Source organism: Panthera onca, chromosome D2 (genome assembly GCF_046562875.1).
Source record: "Panthera onca isolate mPanOnc1 chromosome D2, mPanOnc1 haplotype 2, whole genome shotgun sequence".
Classification (NCBI taxonomy): Eukaryota; Metazoa; Chordata; class Mammalia; order Carnivora; family Felidae; genus Panthera; species Panthera onca.
The window spans coordinates 52125025-52147594 of NC_138349.1; the positions used below are offsets into that span (position 1 = coordinate 52125025).

Sequence of the window (22570 nt, forward strand, 5' to 3'; positions counted from 1 at the left end):
TCCAAGCTGTCAGCACAGAGCCCAACGCAGGGCCGAACTCACAAACCGCGAGATCATGACCTGAGCTGAAGTCAGATGCTTAACCGACTGAGCCACCCAGGCGTCCCTTGGCTATTCTTTTTAAAGTTCAGTCTGAGGGACACCTGGGTGGCTCAGTTGAGCAAGCATCTGACTCTTGATTTTGGCTCAGGTCATGATCTCACAGTCGTGAGACCGAGTCCTGCATCAGGCTCCATGCTGAACATGGAACTTGCTTAAGATTCTCTCTCTCCCCCTCCTTCTGCCACTTGTGCACACACTCTGTCTCTCTCTCAAAAAAATAAATAAATAAAATAACAGGGGGCACCTGGGTGGCTCAGTCAGTTGAGCATCTGACTTTAGCTCAGGTCATGATCTCGCAGTTCATGAGTTCAAGCCCCACATCGGGTGCTGTGCTGACAGTTCAGAGCCTGGAGCCTGCTTAGGGTTCTGTGTCTCCCTCTCTCTCTCTGCCCCTCCTCTGCTCACACTCTGTCTCTCTCTCAAAAATAAATAAACATTAAAAATTTTTTTAATAAAATAAAATTATCTTTAAAAATAAAAAATAAGAAAAATAAAAATAAGAAAAATAAAAATAAAATCCAATCTGATAGTCCATGCATATTAACTGAAGAGTTCAGTCTATTTATATATATAAAGATTTATGTAATATTACAATTATATTTATTTATAAAGATTTATATATATTTATAAAGATTACAAATATATTTGGCTTTATTTCTATGATCTTTTTGTGTGCGTGTGTGTGTGTTTTAATTTGTCCTGCTTCCTAAGGATTTCTTTTCTTCTTTGTTGCAATGCTTTGAATTGACTGAGGTTTTTTTTACTCATCCCAGTTTTTCTCCACCTAGTAGTGTGGAAGATAGGCATTCTACTTCTTCTTTCTTTTTTTTTTTCAAGATTTTAGTTTTAAGTAATCTCTCCACCCAATGTGGGACTTGAACTTACAACCCCAAAATCAAGAGTCACATTCTCCACTGACTGAGCCAGCCAGCTGCTGGCTTATTTCTTTACTGGTGATTTGGCATTTTGAAATGATTACCTAACTTAACATAGTCTAAAGTGAATCAATATTTACCCTTCTCCCAAACAACAAAAAATACTTTAAAAGTTTTAATTCCATTTATTGAGTCCTGGGCTTTAACTCCTTCTCTTGTTTAACCCCATAGAATAGACATTGTTTTGGACAATCAGTGTGTTTGTTTAAATTTACCCATATTTTTATTATTTTCTTAAATTATTGTTTCTTCTTGTATCTCAGACCTTCTTCCTGAGATCATTTTTCTTCTCAAGTTCCTCCTTCAGAAATCCCTCTAATGGAGGGGAGGGATCTGTTATTTACAAATTCTCTCAGTTTTAGTATAAATGAAAATGTCTTTATTTCCACCCTTATTCCTATTTTTTGTATTCTTATTGAGATGATTCACATACTATAAAATTGGCCCTTTGAAAGTATACAATTCAACAGTTTTATTACTTACACAGTCTTACAAACATCATACAATCTAATTCCTGAACATTTCATCACCCAAAACAGTATTTTTTCAGTTCTCTTTAGTGTATGAGTATATACTTAGGATATACACTTATTCTTAAAAGATATGATACCTTTTTAAAAAAAATGTTTATTTATTTATATGGGGTGCCTGGGTGGCTCAGCTGGGTAAGTGTCAGACTTTGGCTCAGGTCATGATCTCACAGTTTGTGAGTTTGAGCCCTGCATCAGGCTCTGTGCTGACAGCTCAGAGCCTGGAGCCTGCTTCAGATTCTGTGTCTCCCTCTCTCTCTCTGCCCCTCTCTCACTCACACTCTGTCTCTCTCTCTCTCTCTCTCTCTCTCTCTCTCAAAATAAATAAATAAACATTTTTAAATGTTTAATAAATACAAATGTTAATTTATTTTTGAGAGAGAGAAAGAAAATGCAAGCGGGGGAAGGGGCAGAGAGAGAGAATGCCAAGCAGTCTCCATGCTGTCAGTGCAGAGCCCAATACTGGGCTGATGAAACTTGAGATCATGACCTGAGCTGAAATCAAGAGTTGGAGCAACTGAGCCACTCAGGCATTCAAGATAAGTTATCTCTCAAAAAATTATTTCAGGAGATGCCTGGGTGGCTCAGTCAGTTGAGCATCTGACTCTTGATTTCAGCTCAGGTCATGATCCCAGGGTCATGGGATCAAGCCCTGTGTTGGGCTCATGCTGTGCATGGAGCCTGCTTAGGATTCTCTCTCCCTCTCCCACTCCCCCACTCATGTTCTCTCTCTCTCTCTCTCTCTCTCTCAAATAAAATTAAAAATAAAAAAAATTATTTCAGTCTTATTGAGGATGAGTCTTGGGATGGTATGACTTTTTTATTTTTTATATATATATATTTTTTATTTGTAAGAGAAAGAGTGTACAAGTGAGTGAAGGGCAAAGAAAAGAAGAGAGGGGGAATCCCATGAGGGGCAGAGAGAGAGGGTGAGAGAGAGAAGTGGGGCTCACCCCAAGTGTGGCTCCAGCTCACCCAAAGCGGGGCTTGTGCTCACCCAAGGCAGGGCTCAAACTCACCCATGTGGGGCTCAAACTCACGAACTATGAGATCATGACCTGAGCTGAAGTTGGATGATTAACTAACTGAGCCACCCAGGTGCCCCAGTATGACTTCTTTAAACCTCTTTAAAGCTACTAGTCTTCTTTCACTGTTACTATTGATACTATTGTAAACTGATCAGCCATTACAGTCTAATTTCTTCTAATTATAGAAGTTGTGAACAATAAAAACTTTTCTGTTATTTTAAAGATCTTCTCCTTGGCCTTCCTCAGTTTGACTATCATGTATCTATGTATGGACTTATTTTTATTTATCATGTTTTGGATTCACTGGAATTCTTGAATTTGAAAGTTCCTGTTTTTTTAATATCATGGAAAATTCTCAGCTACTATCTCTTTGAACAGTGCCTCTTTCCCATTATTCCTATAATTGCTTTCCAAAAGTCTGATTAGACATATATTAGAGCTTCTTATTTTGTCTTCCATGTCTCTTCTCCAAATTTTTCATTTTTCTTTCAGTGCTGAATTATGTGTAGTGCTTTCAGACCTGTCTTCTAGTGTACTAATCCTCTCTCCAGCTGTGTCTATTCCATTTATCTGATCCACTGAGTTTCTCATTTCAAATGTGATACACTTACATTTCTAGAACCTCTGTTTTGCAAACATTTCTGGTCATTTTCATAATCCCTTGCTTCTTTTTTGTGCCACAGAAGCTCAGGGTGTGGAGTTGTCAGCTGCCCAGCAAGGTAGGTATCCCTGGGGACATAGAAATTTCAGCACTCACTCTCTTCCCTGGGCTCATGTTCCCAATTTGTTCCTGGCCTCTCAAAATTCCCTTATTCTATTTTTTTTTTTTAATTTTTTTAATGTTTATTTATTTTTTAAGAGATGGAGAGACAGAGTGTGAGTGGGGAAGGGGCAGAGAGAGAGAGGGAGATACAGAATCCAAAGGAGGCTCCAGGATCTGAGCTGTCAGCACAGAGCCTGATGTAGGGTTTGAACCCATCAGCCATGAGAAAATGACCTGAGCTGAAGTCTGACACTTACCCAACTGAGCCACCCAGGAGCCCCAAAATTCCATTATTTTCTTAGAGGCTCTTTTGTTAACTGAAGAAAATTTCAAAAACATATTTCTAGCATCATTAAAAATTTTTTAAGCTTATTTATTTATTTCTGAGAGAGACAGAGGGAGTGTGAGTGGGAGAGGGGCAGAGAAAGAGGGAGAATCAAGCAGGCTCTGCCCCATCCACACAGAGCCCAACTTGGGGCTCAATCTCATGAACCGTGAGATCATGACCTGAGCCAAAATCAGAAGTCAGACACCTAACCGACTGAGCCACCCAGGAGCCCCATCATTAGATATTTTGTAGCTGACATATTTGTATGCCTTTAATCATCATCATCTTATAGATTTTTAAATACCTTTGTTCCTTTTCCAACACCCATGTTTTCAGAACATAGCTATTAAGCACCTATTATGTGCCTAGAACTGTGCTGGGGACTGGGAGAATGAGACAGAGATTGTCCCTGCCCTCAGAGTTTCTTATGGTCTGTTGAGAAGCCAAACACTTAACCAGACATCTGCACCCACCCCACCCCCCATTAATCAGTGTGCTCTGATGGGGGAGGCATTCGTAAACAAGACCATGATAAGATACATAAAGTGCAGAAATACTCTAATAATCAAGTTGATCTCTTTATGTAAATATTCAATACTTATTTAACGGGCTAGCTTAAATAAAAACTCAAGCTCTTTGGGGCTCCTGGATGGCTAAGTTGGTTAAGTGTTCTACTTTGGCTCAGGTCATGATCTCATGGTTCATGAGTTTGACACCCACAATGGGCTCTCTACTGTCAGCACAAAGCCCTCTTCCAGATCCTCTGTCTCCCTCTCTCTCTGTCCCTCCCCCACTTGGGTGCTCTCTCTCTCTCCCTCTCTCTCTGTCTCTCTCTGTCTCTCTCTCTCTTTCTGTCAAAAATAAATAAACATTTTTTTTTTAAAAAAAAAGGTCTTTTCCTGCATTAGAAGGCATGAAGGAAGCTATTATTATTCAAGCCCATATTGTTACTGGGACATGCATCTTTTGGGGACAGGATCTAGCCCCACCCCAACCCCAATCTACTTAGAAAATCAATTACTCTAACCATATACCTCTTGGAGGGATGGTCTGGTAAATTTTTCCATCTCCTTGCATTTCTACTGATGTTTCAATTGCTTCCCTAGTCATCCCTTAATTCTGGTGTTCTGAGTAACTACTGCTGTATAACATATCACTCCAACACAGTCGCTTAAAACAACTACATGCTATGGGTTGAATTATGTCCCCAACAAAGATATGTTGAAGTCCTAACCCTCAATATTTCAGCATGTGATCTTCTTTGAGAAATAGCATCACTGCACATGTAACTAGTTAAGATGACATCGTACTGAGATAAGGTGGGTCACTAATCCAATATAACTGGTGTCCTTATAGAAAGTAGGAAATCTGGACACAGAGACACAGGGAGAACCCAACACAAAGATGGAGGCAGAGATTGGAGTGATGTATCTATAAGCCAAGGAATGCCAAGCTTTGCTTACAATCACCAGAGCTAGGAGAGAGGCATGGAACAGATTCTCCCTCAGAGCACTGGGAACCAATGCTGCCAACACCTTGATTTGGGACTCCAGCCTCCAAAACTGTGAGAGAGTAAATTTCTGGCTTTGTACCTAGTTTGTGGTCATTTGTAACCTAGGCAGCCCTAGGAAATTCATACATGATCCTCTATTCTGAGCATGAATCTAAAGGCTGCCTGGACCCCAGGCCGCTCCCACTCTGGGTCTGTCCTGCACTGGTGGCTGGGGCTGTGCTCACTCATCTCAAAGGCTCCTCAGGCACATGTCTGACACCTGGGCTGGGAAGACTTGAACAGCTGGGGCTGGATGCATTGGGGCCCCCGGGCATTTCTCTCTCTCCATTTCTCTCACCTGGCAGCCTCGAGGAGATGGACTTCTTACAGGGCAGCTGACAGTTCCCAGAGCAAGTTTCCAAGAGAGAATCTGGGAGAAGCTAGCAGGCCTTTTCTAACCAGCCTTGGAAGTCATAGAGCATCACTTCTGCTATGTTCTATTCATAGAGGCCCCCTATGTCCAAGCAAGGGGCATGAACTCTACATCCTGATGAGAGGAGCGTGTAAGTATTCATGGACACGTTTTCAAATCTGCACACCAGCTCGGTCAGGGGACATCTGACCTGAGGGATGGGGGAAGGCTCCCTAGAGACAGTAACGTCTACCTGCCTGAATTCCTAGGCATGAGGAGTTAGCCAGGGAGGAAGGAGAGGAGCCATTCCCCTCCTCCCCCTGCCCTGAGCCTCCCAGCTGATGCGGGAATCCTGTCCCCCTTCCATTCTCACTACAGCCCCCAAGCCCAATGAAACCCTAGGCTCACTCACTCAACTCACTCACTCAATTGAGCCAGGCCCCACACATCCAGACTCTGCCCAGATAACCACCCAAGCCAAAGGTCAGTCCGGGCTCCTCTCTCCCACCAACCAAAGAGGTGGAGGGCAAACTTAGGTCCTTACGTGCCTGACAGAGACCCTTCCTCTTCTGTTCATTTCTGTCCCTCCTTCCCCACTGCTCTGGGGCAGACAGCAGGCCCCTCAGAGAGACTCCCACACACACTATAAGCCCCAAGGTTTGGCATCTCAGCCTTAGGGTCTGGTGCAGCTACTCCCCCCATGTAACCCCTCCTGTGGCTCCCCAATTCTCTCCTTTGTACTGAGTCTTTACAAATCTGCTCCCTACCCCTCCCCCAGCCCATTCCGCTGATAAGGAGATGAAAGCATCTCTGGCTATGTTGTTAGTCTGCCAAGGCCACTTTTCTGTGAAGGGCAACATCCAGGTGTCTCATCACCTGGAAGCGCCTAATCTGGGACAGTGAGGGGGCGGGGGGTGTACACACGCACACAGACAAACACACACACACACACACACACACACACACACACACACACACACACACGTGCGCGCACTCCCTTTTCCCTACCAGGCCTCAGATCTCCGGAGGAGGCTGAACAAAGGTTTGTCCAAGGTCACATCCTCCGCCTCTCCGATCCTGCCTCCACCCTCAGAGCAGCAACCAAGACCATCAGACCAGTGTGTGCAGGGCAGGAGTGCCCATTTGTTGAGTATCTGCTACAGTTCAGCCCTGCACCCTCTGTCCCTGCCAACCCCCTTACTAGTCTACTCAATCACAGGATGAAGAAGCCGAAGCTGGGTCTGTGCCTGAGCTGAGATTCATTGTCATGTTTGTCTGAATATTGTTCTCTAAAACTAGCTCCTTCACTTCTTGCTTCCTCCCACCCTCCTCCTCTTTACCTCTCCCTCTCTCTTCCTCTTCTTCCCTACCTCTGTCCATCTGTCTATCTGTCTCTAGGCTCCTTCTCTCTCTCCTTTGCTGTAATCCCCCACAAGGGTCTAGGGCTGTTTAGAAGCTAGAATTATCTCCAAGATGGATTTGACCTTCTATTCAGTCTTTTGTACCAGAATCTGGCCACACTTGTTAGGAAAACTGCAGGGAGGAATGAACAGTGGGCTATCTGCTGCCTCCTTCTCCCCACCCGCCAAGGGACCTTTCTCAGGTCTTTAAGCTGAGACCCAAGGTGGGTTGGGTGGGGGAAGGAACAACTAAAGACCAGAATGGTAAGGGAGATAGATCATTCTCAGTGGTCAGGCTACAGTAGGACACATACAGCCGAGGAGACAGGAATTAAGTGTTTATCAATAATCAAAGTCCCTCCCAACCTGAAAGCTCCAGCCCAAAAGAGTGCTACCACTTGAAACCTATGTGACCTCTGTTATGTCACTTAACCTCTCTGAGCTAATAGTAATCCCTAATTTAAAGGACTGTTATAACGATTTAGTGTTGATTTCTTTAGAATGCTTTGGGCTACAAATAACAGAAAAGTCAACCAAGACTTCCTTGAGTGGGGCGCCTGGGTGGCTCAGTCAGTTGAGCGTCTGACTTCGACTCAGGTCCTGATCTCATGGCTCATAAGTTCGAGCCCCTCGTTGGGCTCTGTGCTGACAGCTCAGAGCCTGGAGCCTGCTTCAGATTCTGTGTCTCCCTCTCTCTCTGCCCCTCCTCAACCCCCTCTCAAAAATAAATAAACATTAAACATTTTTCTAAAAAAAAAAGACTTCCCTGAGCAATAAAGATAGTTAATTCTCTCAAACACTGAGATCTGAGAGGTAGGTGTTTTCAGGTTTTGTGCAATGATTCAGAAATTCCATCAAAAACAAGTTTCTTTCTACATTTCTGTTCACTGTCCTTACCTTGTTGTTGGCATTTCATACTGCTCCTCATGGTTGAAAGTTAGCTGCTGCCACTCCAGACATCATGCACCACATTTAAAAAGTGGGGCGGGAGGGAGGATATTAATAATACAACACCCCTTCAGACAATGGATCCTAGTGCAGATGATCAAGGATCCCACCTTAAAAGATTCTGCCCTACAGCATGATCTCCCAATGAGAAACTCATTCTCAAGATACTTTTGCATCTTAAAGGTTCAGAGAAAAATGGTAACACCCCAATGGTAGGGCTCCACGCACATGTGAGGCTAGGTAGGGCAGGAGAAGGCTTCTTGGCGTCTCAGGTCATATCATAGACCTTCAGAGCTGGAAGGGACCAGAGATAGTCTCCCCCAACCCCAACCATACAAATGGGGAAACTGAGGCCCAGGGCAGAGAAGTGATTTCCTTATGGTCACACAGCAGAGCCAGGATCAGGAATAAGGATTCCTGGCTCTGATCCCCTCTTAGCATTCTGGGGCAAGTCCTCAGAAAGGAGGGCTTAGACCAGGAAACGCAGGTGTCTTAGGTGGGCTCCCCAGAAGCAGAGCCTGAATCCGGGATGCCTATTCAGATGGTTCACTGGGAGAGGCTCTGAGAAAGGGAGTGAGGGCGCGCATAACAGGGGAAGGTAAAAGCTAAGTCTAGGCACAGCCTGTTCCCACTGAGGGTCCTGGAGCATGATCAGCATCACAGAGTTAGTCCTACCTTGAGGTCTGGGGGCGCCTGTTGTACCACCACATCCGCCAGCCACTGGCCGCAGCCCGCCCAGCTGGTTTGGCCTTCGGGGTGGGGCAGCTCTCCTCCCTCCGGTGAAGGGGCAGCTGTGAGCCACTAGCAGCAACTCTCTGGCAGCTGGGGGAATGCACACACGAGCAGGTTAGAAGCTAAACAAGCAAGTGTCCTCCCAGAGCCCCAAGCCATTCCTGGCAATCCCAGCCACAGAGCACGGTGTACCAGAGAACAGGCCTGTCCCCTCTGCAACGTCAGTTTCCCTGTCCATAAAATGGGCATGCAGGACCAAGGGACTGCCAGACTCCTTCCCAGCTCTTCCTTCCCAGCTTCTTTGATTCTACTTCCTCCTCACCCCAAAGTTCCAACCGGACAACCCCAGCTCCCAGACTGGCCACTTGCCCGGGCAGTGGAAGGATCAGTGAGAGCAAAGCAGGGTCTCCACTCAATCAGTCTTGAACCCCACGAGGCTGGCAGAGGCAACAGTTTCTTGGCTTGTGTACGTCTCCAGCCTGCTGAGCAGGCCTGGGGAGTCAGTATTTCTTGAAATGTAAGTACCGAGACCACACTGGGTTGTCAGTAAATTCATTATCCCATTACGCAGACCTGAATTATTCAGCGCTCTTGAGGCCGCCTCAGGAACGTGCCCGAGCGCAGTCGATGCCGGCATTAGTGGGATGGATGGAGTCAGGCCCGGGGCATGGTTGGTGCCAGGATGACAGATCTGGGCCCAGAGAAGCTGCCGGCACAAGGGAGTGTCTGACTAGCAGGCCCTGGGCCCTGGGTGTTTCTGGGGCCTAGGAAGTGGATAATGCACACATCCACCACTCCCCTCATCCCCCAGGAAATTGGCAGAGTGTGTTTTTGGAGCCCCATCTGCTCCACAGGGCCCAGGGACAGAAGATCCAGACTTCACCTTTTCCTGGCTGTGTGACCTCCAGGAGGCTGTTTGCCTCTCTGAGTCTCAGTTTCTTTATCTGTAAAATGCAGCTAAATGTTCCCAGTATCCATTCTCCCTCTTAAGTTTAACTATAGAACTGATTTTTCTCTGAGCATATAATGCTCTAGAATAAAGGCTATTTCTAGACTGAAATGTGGCCATATGACTAAGTGCTGATCAAAGGAATGCAAGTAGAAGGATCCAGTGAAACTTTCAGGAGGTGTCCTCAAAGGAAAGGGGAGAGTCCTGTTTTGTCTCTTTCATTTTGCTGAAAACTAGGATGAAGGTGTGATGGCTGGAGCTCACGCAGCCATATTGCTCAGGGAGGAGAAGCCACATGATGAGGATGGCAGCACAGCATAGTACAAGCCTGAGTCCATGTTGGCCCTGGAGCCTCCTTATCACCTCAATCTCTATAAAATAGAGATCAAACTCTCTCTTGCTTAAGTTGCTATTCTTTTGGATTTTTCTGACACTCCCAGCCAAACCCAACCCTACCTTGTTGGGCAAGTCTGAGGGTGAAATGAGACGTTACAGGAAAAGCAGCCACCTCAGTAGGCATTTCCACTAGGACACTTCAGTGATTAAGAACTGTAAGCCCTGAAACCTTAGGATCAAATCCCAACTCTATCGATTATAAGCTGTGCAACTTTGGGCAAGTTGCTTAACCTCTCTGTGCTTCAGTTTTCTCATCTGTAAGACAGAGATAAAAATTACACCTTCCCCCTCACAGGGTTAATGTGGACTAAGTGAGTTAATATGAAGTTACAAAAAGTAGCTGACACACAGCAAGTGCTATATAAGAATCGGCAGTTAGTATCCCATTTTTACCTATCTAGGGGGATTCCATACATAGCTCAGGGACCTATGTTCCCATAACATCTCCCAAAGCTTCATCTCAGTTTGGTTTTTCCCCTGAAGGTGATTGTGCTCTCAGGGCAACGATGCCAATGGCATTCTGAGTTTCAGCCATGACACGAATAGCTTTGCCTCAAGGGAGAGGACCCCGGTCTGAGCCAGTAGAAGTGGGTGGCAGAGACTGGGCTCCTGGTGTAGACCCCAAAAGAGGGTTTTCTCTCCAGGATGCCTATGAAGTACTTAGGAAGAGAGAAAGAGAAATAAAGACCCCTTACTGGCTATGTATCCCGCACAGATATCCCTTCCTTCTGGGCCTCCGGGGAGTGTATTAAATCAGAGGTCACAGCTCATGTGCCAGCAGGACAGAAGACCAATATGAAATATGAGTGAAATGTGTCAGGTCTGAGGCAGCAGGGAGCAGTGGAGACCAGGACAAGAGCACATGACCCGGGGGGGGCAGGCATCACACAGAGCCAGCTAACCTGCCAGGCTGCACAATGGGCCTGCTGCTGTCAAATCTTCCTTTCTTTTTTTTTTTTTTTTTTAAGTTTATTTTGAGAGAGAGAGAGAGAGAGAGCAAGCAGGGGAGGGGCAGAGAGAGAGGGAGAGAGAGAATCCCAAGCAGGCTCTGCACCATCAGCATGGAGCCCAATGCAGGGCTCACTCGAACCCGTGAACTCTGAGATCATGACCTGAGCTGAAAGCAAGAGACGAACACTTAACTGATTGTGCCACCCAGACACCAAAATCTTCCTTTTCAAAAGGAATGGAAATCAAATCTGAATTCTTTGTGAAATTTTCTGATCCTTTACTGTTAGCTCCATTCAAACAAACAAACACTGATAAAGGCAAACAAAATATGTCCCCGGGCCAGCTTCAGGCCACCAGATGTAAAACAAATGCTGAGAGGTGTGCTATGTGACACAGTCTGAATTCTGGAGTCCCAGGATATATTTCACGGCGTATGTGAGGGATCAGCTTGTGCTGAGCCCGGGCGGGCAGCATGGAGGAAAGACAGATGCTGGGAGTTTTCCCTCCCAGGGAAGCAGGTGCCGTGGGCTGGACCGGGGTTCAGGATGGCAGGGAGCACGGGCAGAGGCTCACGCCTACTACCTCAGGTAACACTCTGGCCCCCAGAGCTTCACGTCCTTCCTCTAAGAAAGAGATTAGGGAGTCCAGTTTCGGCCCCTGGCACAACCCTGGCCCACCTGCCCTGCTGAGGCCCTGCCCAATCCACAGCCTCTGCACCCACAACTTTGGGGACCCCCTCGGGGCCTGTGCTAGATTGGACTGCTGATCCTGCCTCTTCAGCCTGCCATCCGTAATGGGGTTGCACGCCCACACCCTTCTCCACGTGACTTCTCCACTGAGGGGGTAGACTATGCATGCGCCTGTACTCAGCCTGGCCAAGTGACTTGCTGTGGACACTGCAACATCAGCAGCCCTGACTGAGGCAGAGGCTTTAGAACCACTTGGGTGCTTGGCCTCTTGCTCCTATGCGCTGGTCTCAGAATGATCTGAACCCATCACCTGAATGAAGCACCCCAGCTGACCTGCCGACCCAGGAGAGAAAAGTGCATGGTTATTTTGGAAGCCAATGACACTTGGGACTGTTACACAGCACTTTTGCAGCAGAAGCCTGACTATTATGTTGGGAAGACAGGGGCTTCCCCCACCCATCCCCAGCTCACTGCACAAAATCTCTCGCCTGTCTGGTCATCGTCACAGAAGTCCCTGTGCCCCTGCCTCCAAGGCAAATACAGAGAATCCCTCTGGAGGGGGGAGTCCCCCAAGCTGTGGGCTGTGAGACCTTGGATGAGCTACTTCCCCTAAGAGTCACCTGTAGGGTGTGGGTGACATGCCTACCTCACCAGGGATTGGGAGGTGTCCATGGGATGTGTCGGGTCTGAGGGGCACAGGGGTGGGAGGAAGTACCCAGGGCTGCTATTTGGACTTGTCAGGAAGGGGGGGGAACTTGGCCTGCCTCAAGGGATGGGGCGTCTGCTGTGAGAAAGCTCACCCCTGAGGTAAATGGGGCCTCACTTTTGCAGGGTGTGATTTTGAGTACAGTGGGGAATCTGACACTCTAGCCTGAAGAAAAAGCAAACAGGGTTATCTCAGGATCCACTCCAAACCACTCCTGTGGGAACAAGCCACATTGTTTGTATCAGGAATGCTTTTGAGCTTCCAGTAAAAGAATATGCACCTAATCGTTGCTTTTTTTAAAATTTTTTTTAACATTTATTTATTTTTGAGAGACAGAAACAGAGCATGAGTGGGGAAGGGGCAGAGAGAGAAGGAGACACAGAATCTGAAGCAGGCTCCAGGCTCTGAGCTGTCAGCACAGAGCCCGATGTGGGGCTCGAACTCACGAACTGCGAGATCATGACCTGAGCCGAAGTCGGACTCTCAACCGACTGAGCCACCCAGGCGCCCCCTAATCATTGCTTAAATACAAAGGGTTCCACTTTCTTATGTAACAAGGAGTCTGAAGGCAAACAGTTGCTGGTGTTGGTTCAATGGCTAGATAAGGTCTTCAAGGACCAACCATCATTCCTTTTGCCATCTTTACTGTTTGTGTGGGTTTTTTAATACCGAACATTATTGCCTCACAACCACAAGAGGGCTGCTATGTTTCCAAGCATTTCATTTTTACACAACCCCATTCAAGGTAGGAAGAAGCTAAACAAAAAAAAAAAAAAACAAAAAAAAAAAAAAAGGAGGAAAAAGTCCTGAGAAGCACCCTTTTATCTCTGGCTGGAAAAGAGCTACAGGTGAGGATGAGACAGCAGGTATCTTCAAAAAAGGGCTGGGATGGTCATGCCAGTCTGAGACCCATCACGGTTCATCCCCCAGAGTTGGGCATGTTGCCTGAACAACATAAGCTCCTGCAAGCAACAAAGAAAGAAGCAGACAGTAGACTAGGTTGACATTAACAGTGTCTGCTGGAGGTGGAAGAATCTTCCCCACAGAAGAGAGTGTACTAGGCAGGACTCTTAACTGCAAATCTCACAAGCTGCTCTGTGACAAACAGCAGATTTCACTTTGTTGCAAACAACAGAATCCACTTGGCTGCAGATAAACTCCATTGCGTTGCAAACAGCAGACTGGCGGGACCAGAGAACCGGGCTTGGGTGCTACACAGCCAGGAACTCCACCTCCGGAAGCTCCACCCACTCACTTCCTGGGACTCTTCTAGTTAGAACACAGCTCCCGCCACAGCCCACCTGTGGGAAGGGGCTCCGCCAAACCACCCAGCAGAGCGGGAACATCCACGTCTGCCACACTTGCTTGCCAGGGCATCAATCTCCACACAGCCAACGCACGGCGCCCACACTGGCATTCGGGACCCGTGCAGCACCTCTGATAGGTGGAAGCAAGGTCACATGCTTGCAACGGCATCTGAGAAGTCTGTATGCTTGTCTTCTTTTTGGGAAGGAAGGACCCACAACATAGGCCAGTGTCTCAACGTGGAGAGGTAAGAGCTGCAAGGAGACGCTCTCCACCCGTTCTCGGAAGGGCCCCATGAAGTCTTGGCCATTTGAAGCCTCCTGAGGATCAGCCAAGATGCCCCACAGAAGCAGTGACGCCCAGGAGTCACCATGGCAGCCCTGGCCATCCCGTCAAAAAAGGAGGAAAGTGGGGCACCTGGGTGGCTCAGTCAGTTAAGCGTCTGAGTGTGGCTCAGGTCATGATCTCCCCGTTCCCGAGTTCGGGTCCCACATCGGCCTCTGTGCTGACAGCTTGGAGCCTGGAGCCTGTTTCAGATTCTCTCTGCCCCTCCGCCGTTCGTGTCTGTCTCTCTCTCTCAAAAACAAACATTAAAAAAAAATTTTTTTTTAACATTTAAAAAAACAGGAGGAAAGAAACAGATGACATCATGAGACACACACCAAGGTCATCGGGGATTGTGGCAGACAGAATTTTGCCCCCATGATCTCTGTGACCTCCACCATCAGTGCGAATCCTGTGGTTCTTATCTTAAATGGCAAGGGGACTTTGCAGATGTAACTAAGGTTACTAACCAGGTCACGTTAAAATAAGGACATTACCTGAGATTATCTGGGTGGGCCCAACGTAAGCACAGGAGCACTTAAAGGCAGAAGAGAAAGGCAAAGTGATTTGAAGCACCAAAAAGATCCAAGATGTCTTTGCTGGCCTTGACATAGGAGCTTCATGAGAAGGAACTGAAGTCCACCAACAACCAGTGGGCTGAGAAAAGAGCCGGGGGGCCCGGCAGAACCCCAGCCCCAGCAACACTGTGACGTCAGCCTGGCGAGACCCCAAGCAGAGAATGCAGCCATACCTTGACAACTTCTGCCCTACAGGACTGTGAAATGATAAATGGGGGCTGTTTAAAGCCCGCACGTTTGTGGGTGGTCAGTACACAGCAAGAGAGGTAGAGAAGTATCACCCTCATTTTCTAGCTGAGAAACCCTGAACTCACAGCCACGGAGCTATGGGACCAATGACAGACCCCAAGTCCATCTGATTCTAGAGCCCGTGCTGTTGCTTTCCCACTGGGCCTGTCCAGATAAGGAAGCCAGGGCACGGGAGGCCGGGGCATTGCCAGGTCTGTAGCATCTCAGCACAGAGAAGGCAGGAGCAGGCAGTGGGGCTCCATCGTCCCCACCTCATCTGAGAAGCCCCAGAAGCCCCTAATTCATGGTCTCTCTGATTCCATCTGCTTGGCCTGAAACACCCCCAGAGCCTTGGAGTTAAGGCATTGCCCCCGCCCACACCCCCAAAGTCTTAGGTGAACAGGTGCCATCCTCCCTGGGGAGCTTGGCAAACCTCACCCAGATGCGGTCAGACTTCAGGCTGCAAATTTCTATATGGAGAGGCCTACAGAAGGCAAGACCTGGACAGAGGCTCCAAGGTGCCCCTGGCAGCCCACAGCTGCTGGGGAAGAGCCCACTGAGCGTGGGAAGGGGATGGAGAGCCCGAAGGTAGGAAAAGGATTCCTGAGGTGGGGGCAGGGCAGAGGCGTCAGCTGGCCCCACCAGACTCCACCTCCACGTCTCAGCTCCTCTGATACATGCTCCCAATCAGAGGAAATGGTGGTCCCAGGGGCCAGATCAAACCCAGACATCAAAGATGTATTCAGTTCGGCTGAAGCAATGCTTAAAAAAAAACAAAAGTCTAATCCAAATGCTTAAAATGGTGAGGTTTCACATTACAAGCCAGATTTCAACCCTTTTTGAGAACTCACAAGCTCTGGCCACACTGCATCCATCTTCCCACATGGCGGCATAGGCGGCCAAGTGGCTGCCAGGCCTTTGGACGGGACATGAGCTCTGCAGTGCCCCAGTCCGCACTGCCCCCTACTGCTTCCCCTCACCTACCTGTGCAGCCCCTGAACACTTCCATCTTCCAATTGCTTAGGCCTGACCTGACTCCACAACCCTACTTTTCTGCCCCTACCCTGCCCTGCACAGTCCTGGGGAGCCCCTGGGAGAGAGGATCCAACCCATGTGATGTCAGCAGTTCAGAAGTAGAAGCTGGGGGTGTCATGATAGAAATTCAGGGGCCTCTTCCAGACCCATTGTTGTGGAAAGCTGTTTCCAGGGCCCTGATTTGGCTAAGAATTTGTCAGGGGTCAATTCTCACTTCCTGGTATGGACCTAAAGGCATGAAGAGGCACCCACTTTCTCTGCCCTTACCAGCCTGAGAGTTCCTGCATGCCTAGTGGGGCATTTGACCTGCATGGGACCAAAAGGGCAACCCAGAGAGGTAGAAATGGTGTTCCCCCTGCCCAGCCCCTCATGGCCCTGGGAGCAGCTGCCCACATCCAGATGGCCCTTTGGGGAGGCCCAGCTCCCTCCTCCCCACCGCAGGGGCACCTCTGAGGAAAAGAAGCAACACTGACTTTGTTTTCAGCCTCCTGGAAAAGGCTCTGTAGGATTCTAAGGCGACACTTTGCTCCCTTCATTGTGAGCTGAGACGCCCCGGTGCTGCAATGCAAGAGACAAGAAATGAGTAGCAAACGGGGGAGGGAGGTGGAAAAATTAAATTTTGCGTGATCAGCAAGGTTTCAAACAATCGCTCGCCAACTGAAGTGGGTGCCACGTCTATAAGTCATTCTGTTTTATAGACCATTAGGATCTCCAGAGAGAGCCTGCATGGAGACCACTGCTTTTTGTTGAAATTAAAATGTCAGAGAAAAAGAAATAGAACAAAACAGGGAATCTGCAATTAATTACCAGGCCATAAAAATTCAATAATCAGGAGGCAGAGCGGCCGCGGGCCCAGAGGTATCAGAGCCAGCGTAACAAGAATGGAATACATTAATCTTTTCAAATTAGTTTTTTAATCTGACGGGGATATATGGTGACATGCCTCCCCTCCCTGCCGGCTCCCCGCCCCCCCCCCCCTCCGGGGCTCCCGCCGGAAGCCAGGCTTGGGGAGGGAGGCTCGGGTGTGAGCTGGGGGCCTGCCCAAATCCGGACTGCCAGACAAGGTAGAGCTGAGCCCAGGGCCCCCAGGCCGGTGGCCTGGTGGAGAGAGCCCAGCACGGCTGCCAGGAAAGCACGTCTTGGGTGTCTGGATCTTGCTGGGTCTCAGCGCATGGAGTCAGTGAGGAGGGCACCTCTCTGAGCTTTGGTTTCCTCCTCGGGAAAATGGGAATAGTATGCCAGCCTCATAGGTAGGCTGCATTTAGAAGGCCTGGTACTCAGTGGAAGGCCCCTACGGTTACTGTGTTGACTGTCTAGACCCGCAGCTGCAGCAGCAAGGAGCGGGGTGCCGCTCCAGCACACTGCTCAGGCCGCACTTATGTATCATTTGCTGTGTGCTCAGCCCTGGGAGAGGAGAGACCAGCAGCCCTTACCCTGGGGATGAGGCTCAGAGTCTGGTCAGAGAAACATTTACTGGGGGCCAACCAGGATGCAGAGGATTCGAAGGTAAGGGGGCAGGTGCTTCCCAGCCAGCCGCACCCCAGCCCAGCCCAGGCACAGACAGCAGGCTCCACCCCGCGCCCGGGGTCAGTCCCGCCCTCTGCGTCTGACTGGAGGTCACGTCAGCGGCTCCTGGAGACTTGACCCGGAACTGAGCCCTCCTCCTGCACCGCCTCCCAGCTGGGGTCAGGGCTGTGCTCTAAGTCTCTCCAGCTCGCTCCGATCTTCCTCGGCTTAGCCGATCTCACGGACCACCCCCTAAACCTCAACAAACCTGCCTCCGGGCCTCGGGGTCCGGGGGCCTCGCACCCGCTAAGCCTCCTCTGGGAAGCCCCCCGGTGGAGTTCCTGACTGGCCAGAGTGGGTACTAAATGGGCTGTTGGAGCACCCAGCCCGGGGGGAGGTGACCTTGAGCGGCCGGATGACCCGCTGCCCTTTGACCCTGGACTCCTTTTAAATATAAGTTACAGCCCACCAAGTGCCGGCCCTGTGCAAATCCTTCACGTGGATTTTCTCGTTTCATCCCCTGGGAGGTGGCGACTGTGAATAGCCCCATTTTGCAGAAGAGGAAATTGTGAAAGCAGAGCTGCTCCCCATTCTAGTTTGTGCTGTGGTCTCTGAATGCAGCGTCACTAGGAATACAAGCCACTGGCTTCTTTCGCCTTCCCCACTTTGTGTTACAGTAAGTGTTCCATCAATGCTCACTGGAGAGTGACCCTGCAGAACAGCCCTGCAAGGGGACCTCACCTGCCCTCCAATCACTCCCCCTCCCCCAAATGTCTCCACTCCCAACAGCTGCCATTTACTGGACACCTACTGTGTGCCAGGTTGTGGGATCTGGTGCTATTTACGGTAAGACCGTGGTTCCTACTTCACACAAAATAAACAGGCTGAGAAAGAGGGACCCAAGAGCTCATACGTCTGTCTGGCACCCAACGGCGGGTTTCTAAGAACCTTGTCTCAGAGCCCCATCAACAAGACCTGCCTCTGGACTCTCAAGCCTCCCCTCCTGTGGTTTTTGTCCCCAAACCGGGTCCTTCAACCGGATACCCTCACTCACCTCCCACAGGAAGCCTCCCCTAATTCTCTCAGTCCCTCTCGGAACTCCTGTAATTTCTATCACTTCGTGCAAATTACTATCCTGTTACGCCAGCGGCCCAGCCACCCACCCACATATGCCCCAGGGTCCCCAGCAGAAGCAGCAGCGATAATAAGAAGCACCCAGGAGGGGCATCAAATTTCTACCTCCCTGACCCAGGACCGTAGACCTCGAGGACCCGCACCGAAAGCCCAGACCCCAGATGCAGGCTTGCTCCCCTTCCCGGGCGCAGTTCCAAGCGCAGCCACCAGGTGGCGCCCGGCTCGCGCTAGCGGGGCTTGCAGTAAAGCTGTGCGGCCGCCAGATGGCGTTCGAGACCGCAGTTCTGCGGGCAGTACCGGGACAAGGCGGAGACTAGAAGGCAGGCGGGTCCCAGTGCGGGCGCAGAAGCCCAAGCCAAGTGACCTGGACGTCGCTCCCTCCTGGCCGCACCATGATCCAGCCCGCACCCCGGCTCTCTGTGCCCGCCGCGTTGGCCCTGGGCTCGGCCGCGCTGGGCGCCGCCTTCGCCACCGGCCTCTTCCTGGGTGAGTAAGGCGGGGCCTGCGGCACCTCCCGCAGAGCCCCCGCAGGCGGGGCAGGTGCGGGAGCAGAGCCCGTGACTCCGCGAGGCTGGCTGAGGCTGAAGCTCAGCCCTGGCGCCCCGGAGTCCCAGACCCTGACCCAGGACCCCTCCCTGGCAGGGAGACGGTGCCATCCGGAGCGATCCCGGCGAGAGAAGCGCCTGCTGCCCCCTGAAGACAGCCCCCTCTGGCAGTATCTGCTGAGCCGCTCCATGCGGGAGCATCCGGTGCTGCGGAGCCTACGGCTGGTCAGCAGGGCCAGGGGCGGGAACAGGCGCCCACTTCGGACCCAGCGGGCCCCACGTGCTTGTGTGACCTTGGGCTGGGCCTTGGAGCTCCCCGGGCTTCCGGGACACCACAGGCGGGGCGCGGTGGGCGTTCCCTGAGGGCCAGTCCCCCTAGGCCACGCCCACAGCCGCGCACCTGGAGGGGGTGTGAACACGGGGCGGAGCTGGGTGACTGGCAGTGGTGGTGCGACCCTCTCCCCTCCACCATCGCGACACAGCTGACCCTGGAGCAGCCGCAGGGAGATTCCATGATGACCTGTGAGCAGGCCCAGCTTCTGGCCAACCTGGCACGACTCATCAAGGCGAAGAAGGCGCTGGACCTGGGTAGGGCGCACGGCTGGGACCACTGGGAGCCTAAGTCACCAGGATGTCCCCCATTCTGGCCTGAGCCTGTCCATGTCCCTGCCCACAGGCACTTTCACAGGCTACTCAGCCCTAGCGTTGGCCTTGGCGCTGCCCCCGGCCGGGCGCGTAATAACCTGCGAGGTGAACCCAGAGCCTCCGGAGCTGGGGCGGCCCCTGTGGAGGCAGGTGAGTGTCCTGCACATTTGAGGCCCTCATCAGGCCCTTGGAGCCTGACCACTCCCAGCCCTAGGAGAAGGGACCTGCTGGCTGTGACCCCACTCCTTCCGCAGGCTGAGGAGGAACACAAGATCGACCTTCGGTTGAAGCCCGCCCTGGAGACCCTGGGTGAGCAACGGAGTAGAAGGGGCCTTGGCACCATTTTCTAAGTGAGACGACTGGGCGTGAGCTAGTGACCAGGTCTGCTGGGCGGGCTTGAGGCAGTGACAGTCCTCTGCTTCCTGGCCTCACCTATGCGGCCACATGCCGGGTGGCAGGGCGCCCCTCCAGACCAGAGTCCCTGAATGGTCACAGCACCTGGGCAGGCCTGGGCAGGGGCTTCTGACCACCTGGGCTGCGGACTCAAGACCTATCTTACCCCCCGCCCCCGCTCCCCCCTCAAGACGAGCTCCTGGCCGCGGGCGAAGCTGGCACCTTCGACGTGGCCGTGGTGGACGCGGACAAGGAAAACTGTGCCGCCTACTATGAGCGGTGCCTGCAGCTGCTGCGCCCTGGAGGAGTCCTCGCCGTCCTCAGTGTAAGGGATAGACTAGGGGGAGAGCCCTCCTGGGCTGGGTCTCCATCTTTTCCCTTGGCTCCTCCCTGTGCCCCGCCCCCATGCCACAAAGCCCCGCCCAGTGCTTTCTCCCCCTGGGGTCCTGTCTCCAGCTCTCACCCCGCCTCCTGCTTAGGCACCTCCTCCTCGGCCCTGTTCCTCCATGATGCCCCGCCCCTCCGCAGGTCCTGTGGCGCGGAGAGGTGTTACAGCCTCAACCGCGGGACACCGAGGCCCAGTGTGTGCGGAACCTGAACGAGCGCATCCTGCGGGACGCCAGGGTCCACATCAGCCTTCTGCCTCTGGGCGACGGCCTCACCTTAGCCTTCAAGATCTAGGGCTGGCCCCCCGAGAGTGGCCTCAAGTGAGGGGACCTGGGAACCCCAGACATCAACCCTGAGTTCTAAATTCGACAATAAAGTGGGGCCTGGGACAAGATCTTCTCAGCCTCCGTACGTGGCTCTAAAGTGGGGTAGGGAGGGAGGGCCCAGCACTGGCAGGTTCTTCAGCAAAAGGGAGCCTTGAGGTCATAGGCGTCATCCCCTCCGTGGCATTGTCCTTAGGACCACGTGGGACCAGGGCTAAAGCCTGAGTAGGAGCCTCCAGCTGACGGGAGGCAAGATATAAAGTTTTGATTGACCTGGCCACATACAGTGGCTCAGAGATCCCAGCTCTTCGGATTTGCCTCCATTCCACAGGATGCTGGCTAGAGCCCCGCCTTGGTCTCCCTCCTACTTAGCTTCCTAGGAGGGTCAAGTGAATGACGCTCTTGTTTGGCACAGCTAGGACTGGTTGGGAGACCATATCTGGAGTCTGACAACAGGAAACAGACCCTACAGCTGACCAGGTTTGTGGCTGGGTACTTTCACAGGTTATGCTGGTTCTGCTATCTGCCCATGTTTTCACAGCACTGTCAGCTCGATCTCACCTCTACAGTGGAGGCTCTGGTCAGTGGACATCACTTCTGAAAACCAGGCCACTTGACTTAGACCTGAGGACCACAAGGTTGGAGTATATATCCTGTCCTCCCCCTGAAGTCCTGGAGAAAGGTGAGGGACTGAGTGGGATCACTGACCAGAAAGGTGTGAAGCAGACAGGCCAACAGGTAGGAGACCATCAGTACTGCGGTTTTAAGTAAGTTCCCCAGAGGAAGATGAAGATATGGTTAGGCTGTCCGGCACCAACATCTACGAGCTGAGGTGGAGGGAAGCCAGGTGCTTCACTTCTCTCATCTAAACCTCCCTAATCCTAATCCCCTAGGAAGATATCTCCAGGCCACAGATGAAGTATTCCTCCCACTAACACTGCCTCAGGCAGAAATGGCATCAGCCTAGAAGACAATCAGGTTTTGCCACCACTTGGTTAGGCCTGGGTGCTGCTGAGGCTGGAGGCTACTAGAAACAAGGCCACAGGAGACCGTAACAGGCAACTTTCATAATCCTAAACTTGGTACGTACCTTACATTTTAACCCACAGGGCTCTGGGTGTGAACCAACCCTTGTCTCTCCACACATTAAAGCCTATTAAGGTTGCACATGGGGAAGGGGCGCCTGGGTGGCTCAGTCGGTTAAGCGTCTGACTTCGGCCCAGGTCATGATCTCACGGTCCGTGGGTTCGAGCCCCGCGTCGGGCTCTGTGCTGACAGCTCAGAGTCTGGAGCCTGTTTCAGATTCTGTGTCTCCCTCTCTGCCCCTCCCCCGTTCATGCTTTGTCTCAAAAATAAATGTTTTAAAAAAAAAGATGCACATGGGTAAACAGGCCCAATTTACTCTTAAATAGATCTTTGACAAACTGGTAGCTCACTTGTGCCACACCCAGTCCTGAGTACTGGACCAGGTAAACACAACATGAGGGAAGGCCACTGGTTAACTAAGGGGCAGCAGGAGGCTTCAGGGGTCGCCAGGCCTGTGACCAGTTCCTTCCCACCAAGCACTGCCAGCAGTTTCTCAGCGGTCTGCTGAGCTACTTCACACCTCTCCTGTGTATCCCAAAAGCATGAGGTGTTTTCACACCTAACTTACAGACATCTTTTCTGTTTTTTTTTAACCTAGCAACAGTGTCTCTCAAATGGCTCAAATTCCAACTTTCTGCCATTAAGTCCTGTCTTATTCATACAGGCCATTTCTGCCAGTCCCTCAAGACAAACACAGATCAGAAAGACCCCTTGTTTTTA

At 50.8% G+C, this 22570-nt stretch overlaps 1 protein-coding gene and 1 long non-coding RNA gene across 3 annotated transcripts in view; one reads left to right on the forward strand and one right to left on the reverse strand.

Annotated features, from left to right (window-relative positions):
- Positions 1-17630, reverse strand: part of LOC144613165 (uncharacterized) — a 127460-nt gene extending 109830 nt beyond the window's left edge. For both annotated transcript variants that reach the window (XR_014135377.1, XR_013550476.2), the window contains exons 1-3: positions 17265-17630; positions 16305-16389; positions 8614-8760 (exon numbers count right to left, since the gene is read on the reverse strand). This is a non-coding gene — a long non-coding RNA (uncharacterized LOC144613165). The remainder of the gene's footprint in view (positions 1-8613; positions 8761-16304; positions 16390-17264) is intronic.
- COMTD1 (catechol-O-methyltransferase domain containing 1) lies at positions 17630-20835 on the forward strand. The gene is made up of 9 exons (XM_060642387.3): positions 17630-18013; positions 18127-18183; positions 18590-18957; positions 19114-19241; positions 19499-19604; positions 19693-19811; positions 19916-19970; positions 20246-20379; positions 20583-20835. Exons 3-9 carry the CDS (start codon positions 18864-18866, stop codon positions 20733-20735), a joined length of 789 nt encoding a protein of 262 aa, XP_060498370.1. The 5' UTR covers positions 17630-18013; positions 18127-18183; positions 18590-18863; the 3' UTR covers positions 20736-20835.
- Positions 20836-22570: the final 1735 nt, after the last annotated feature.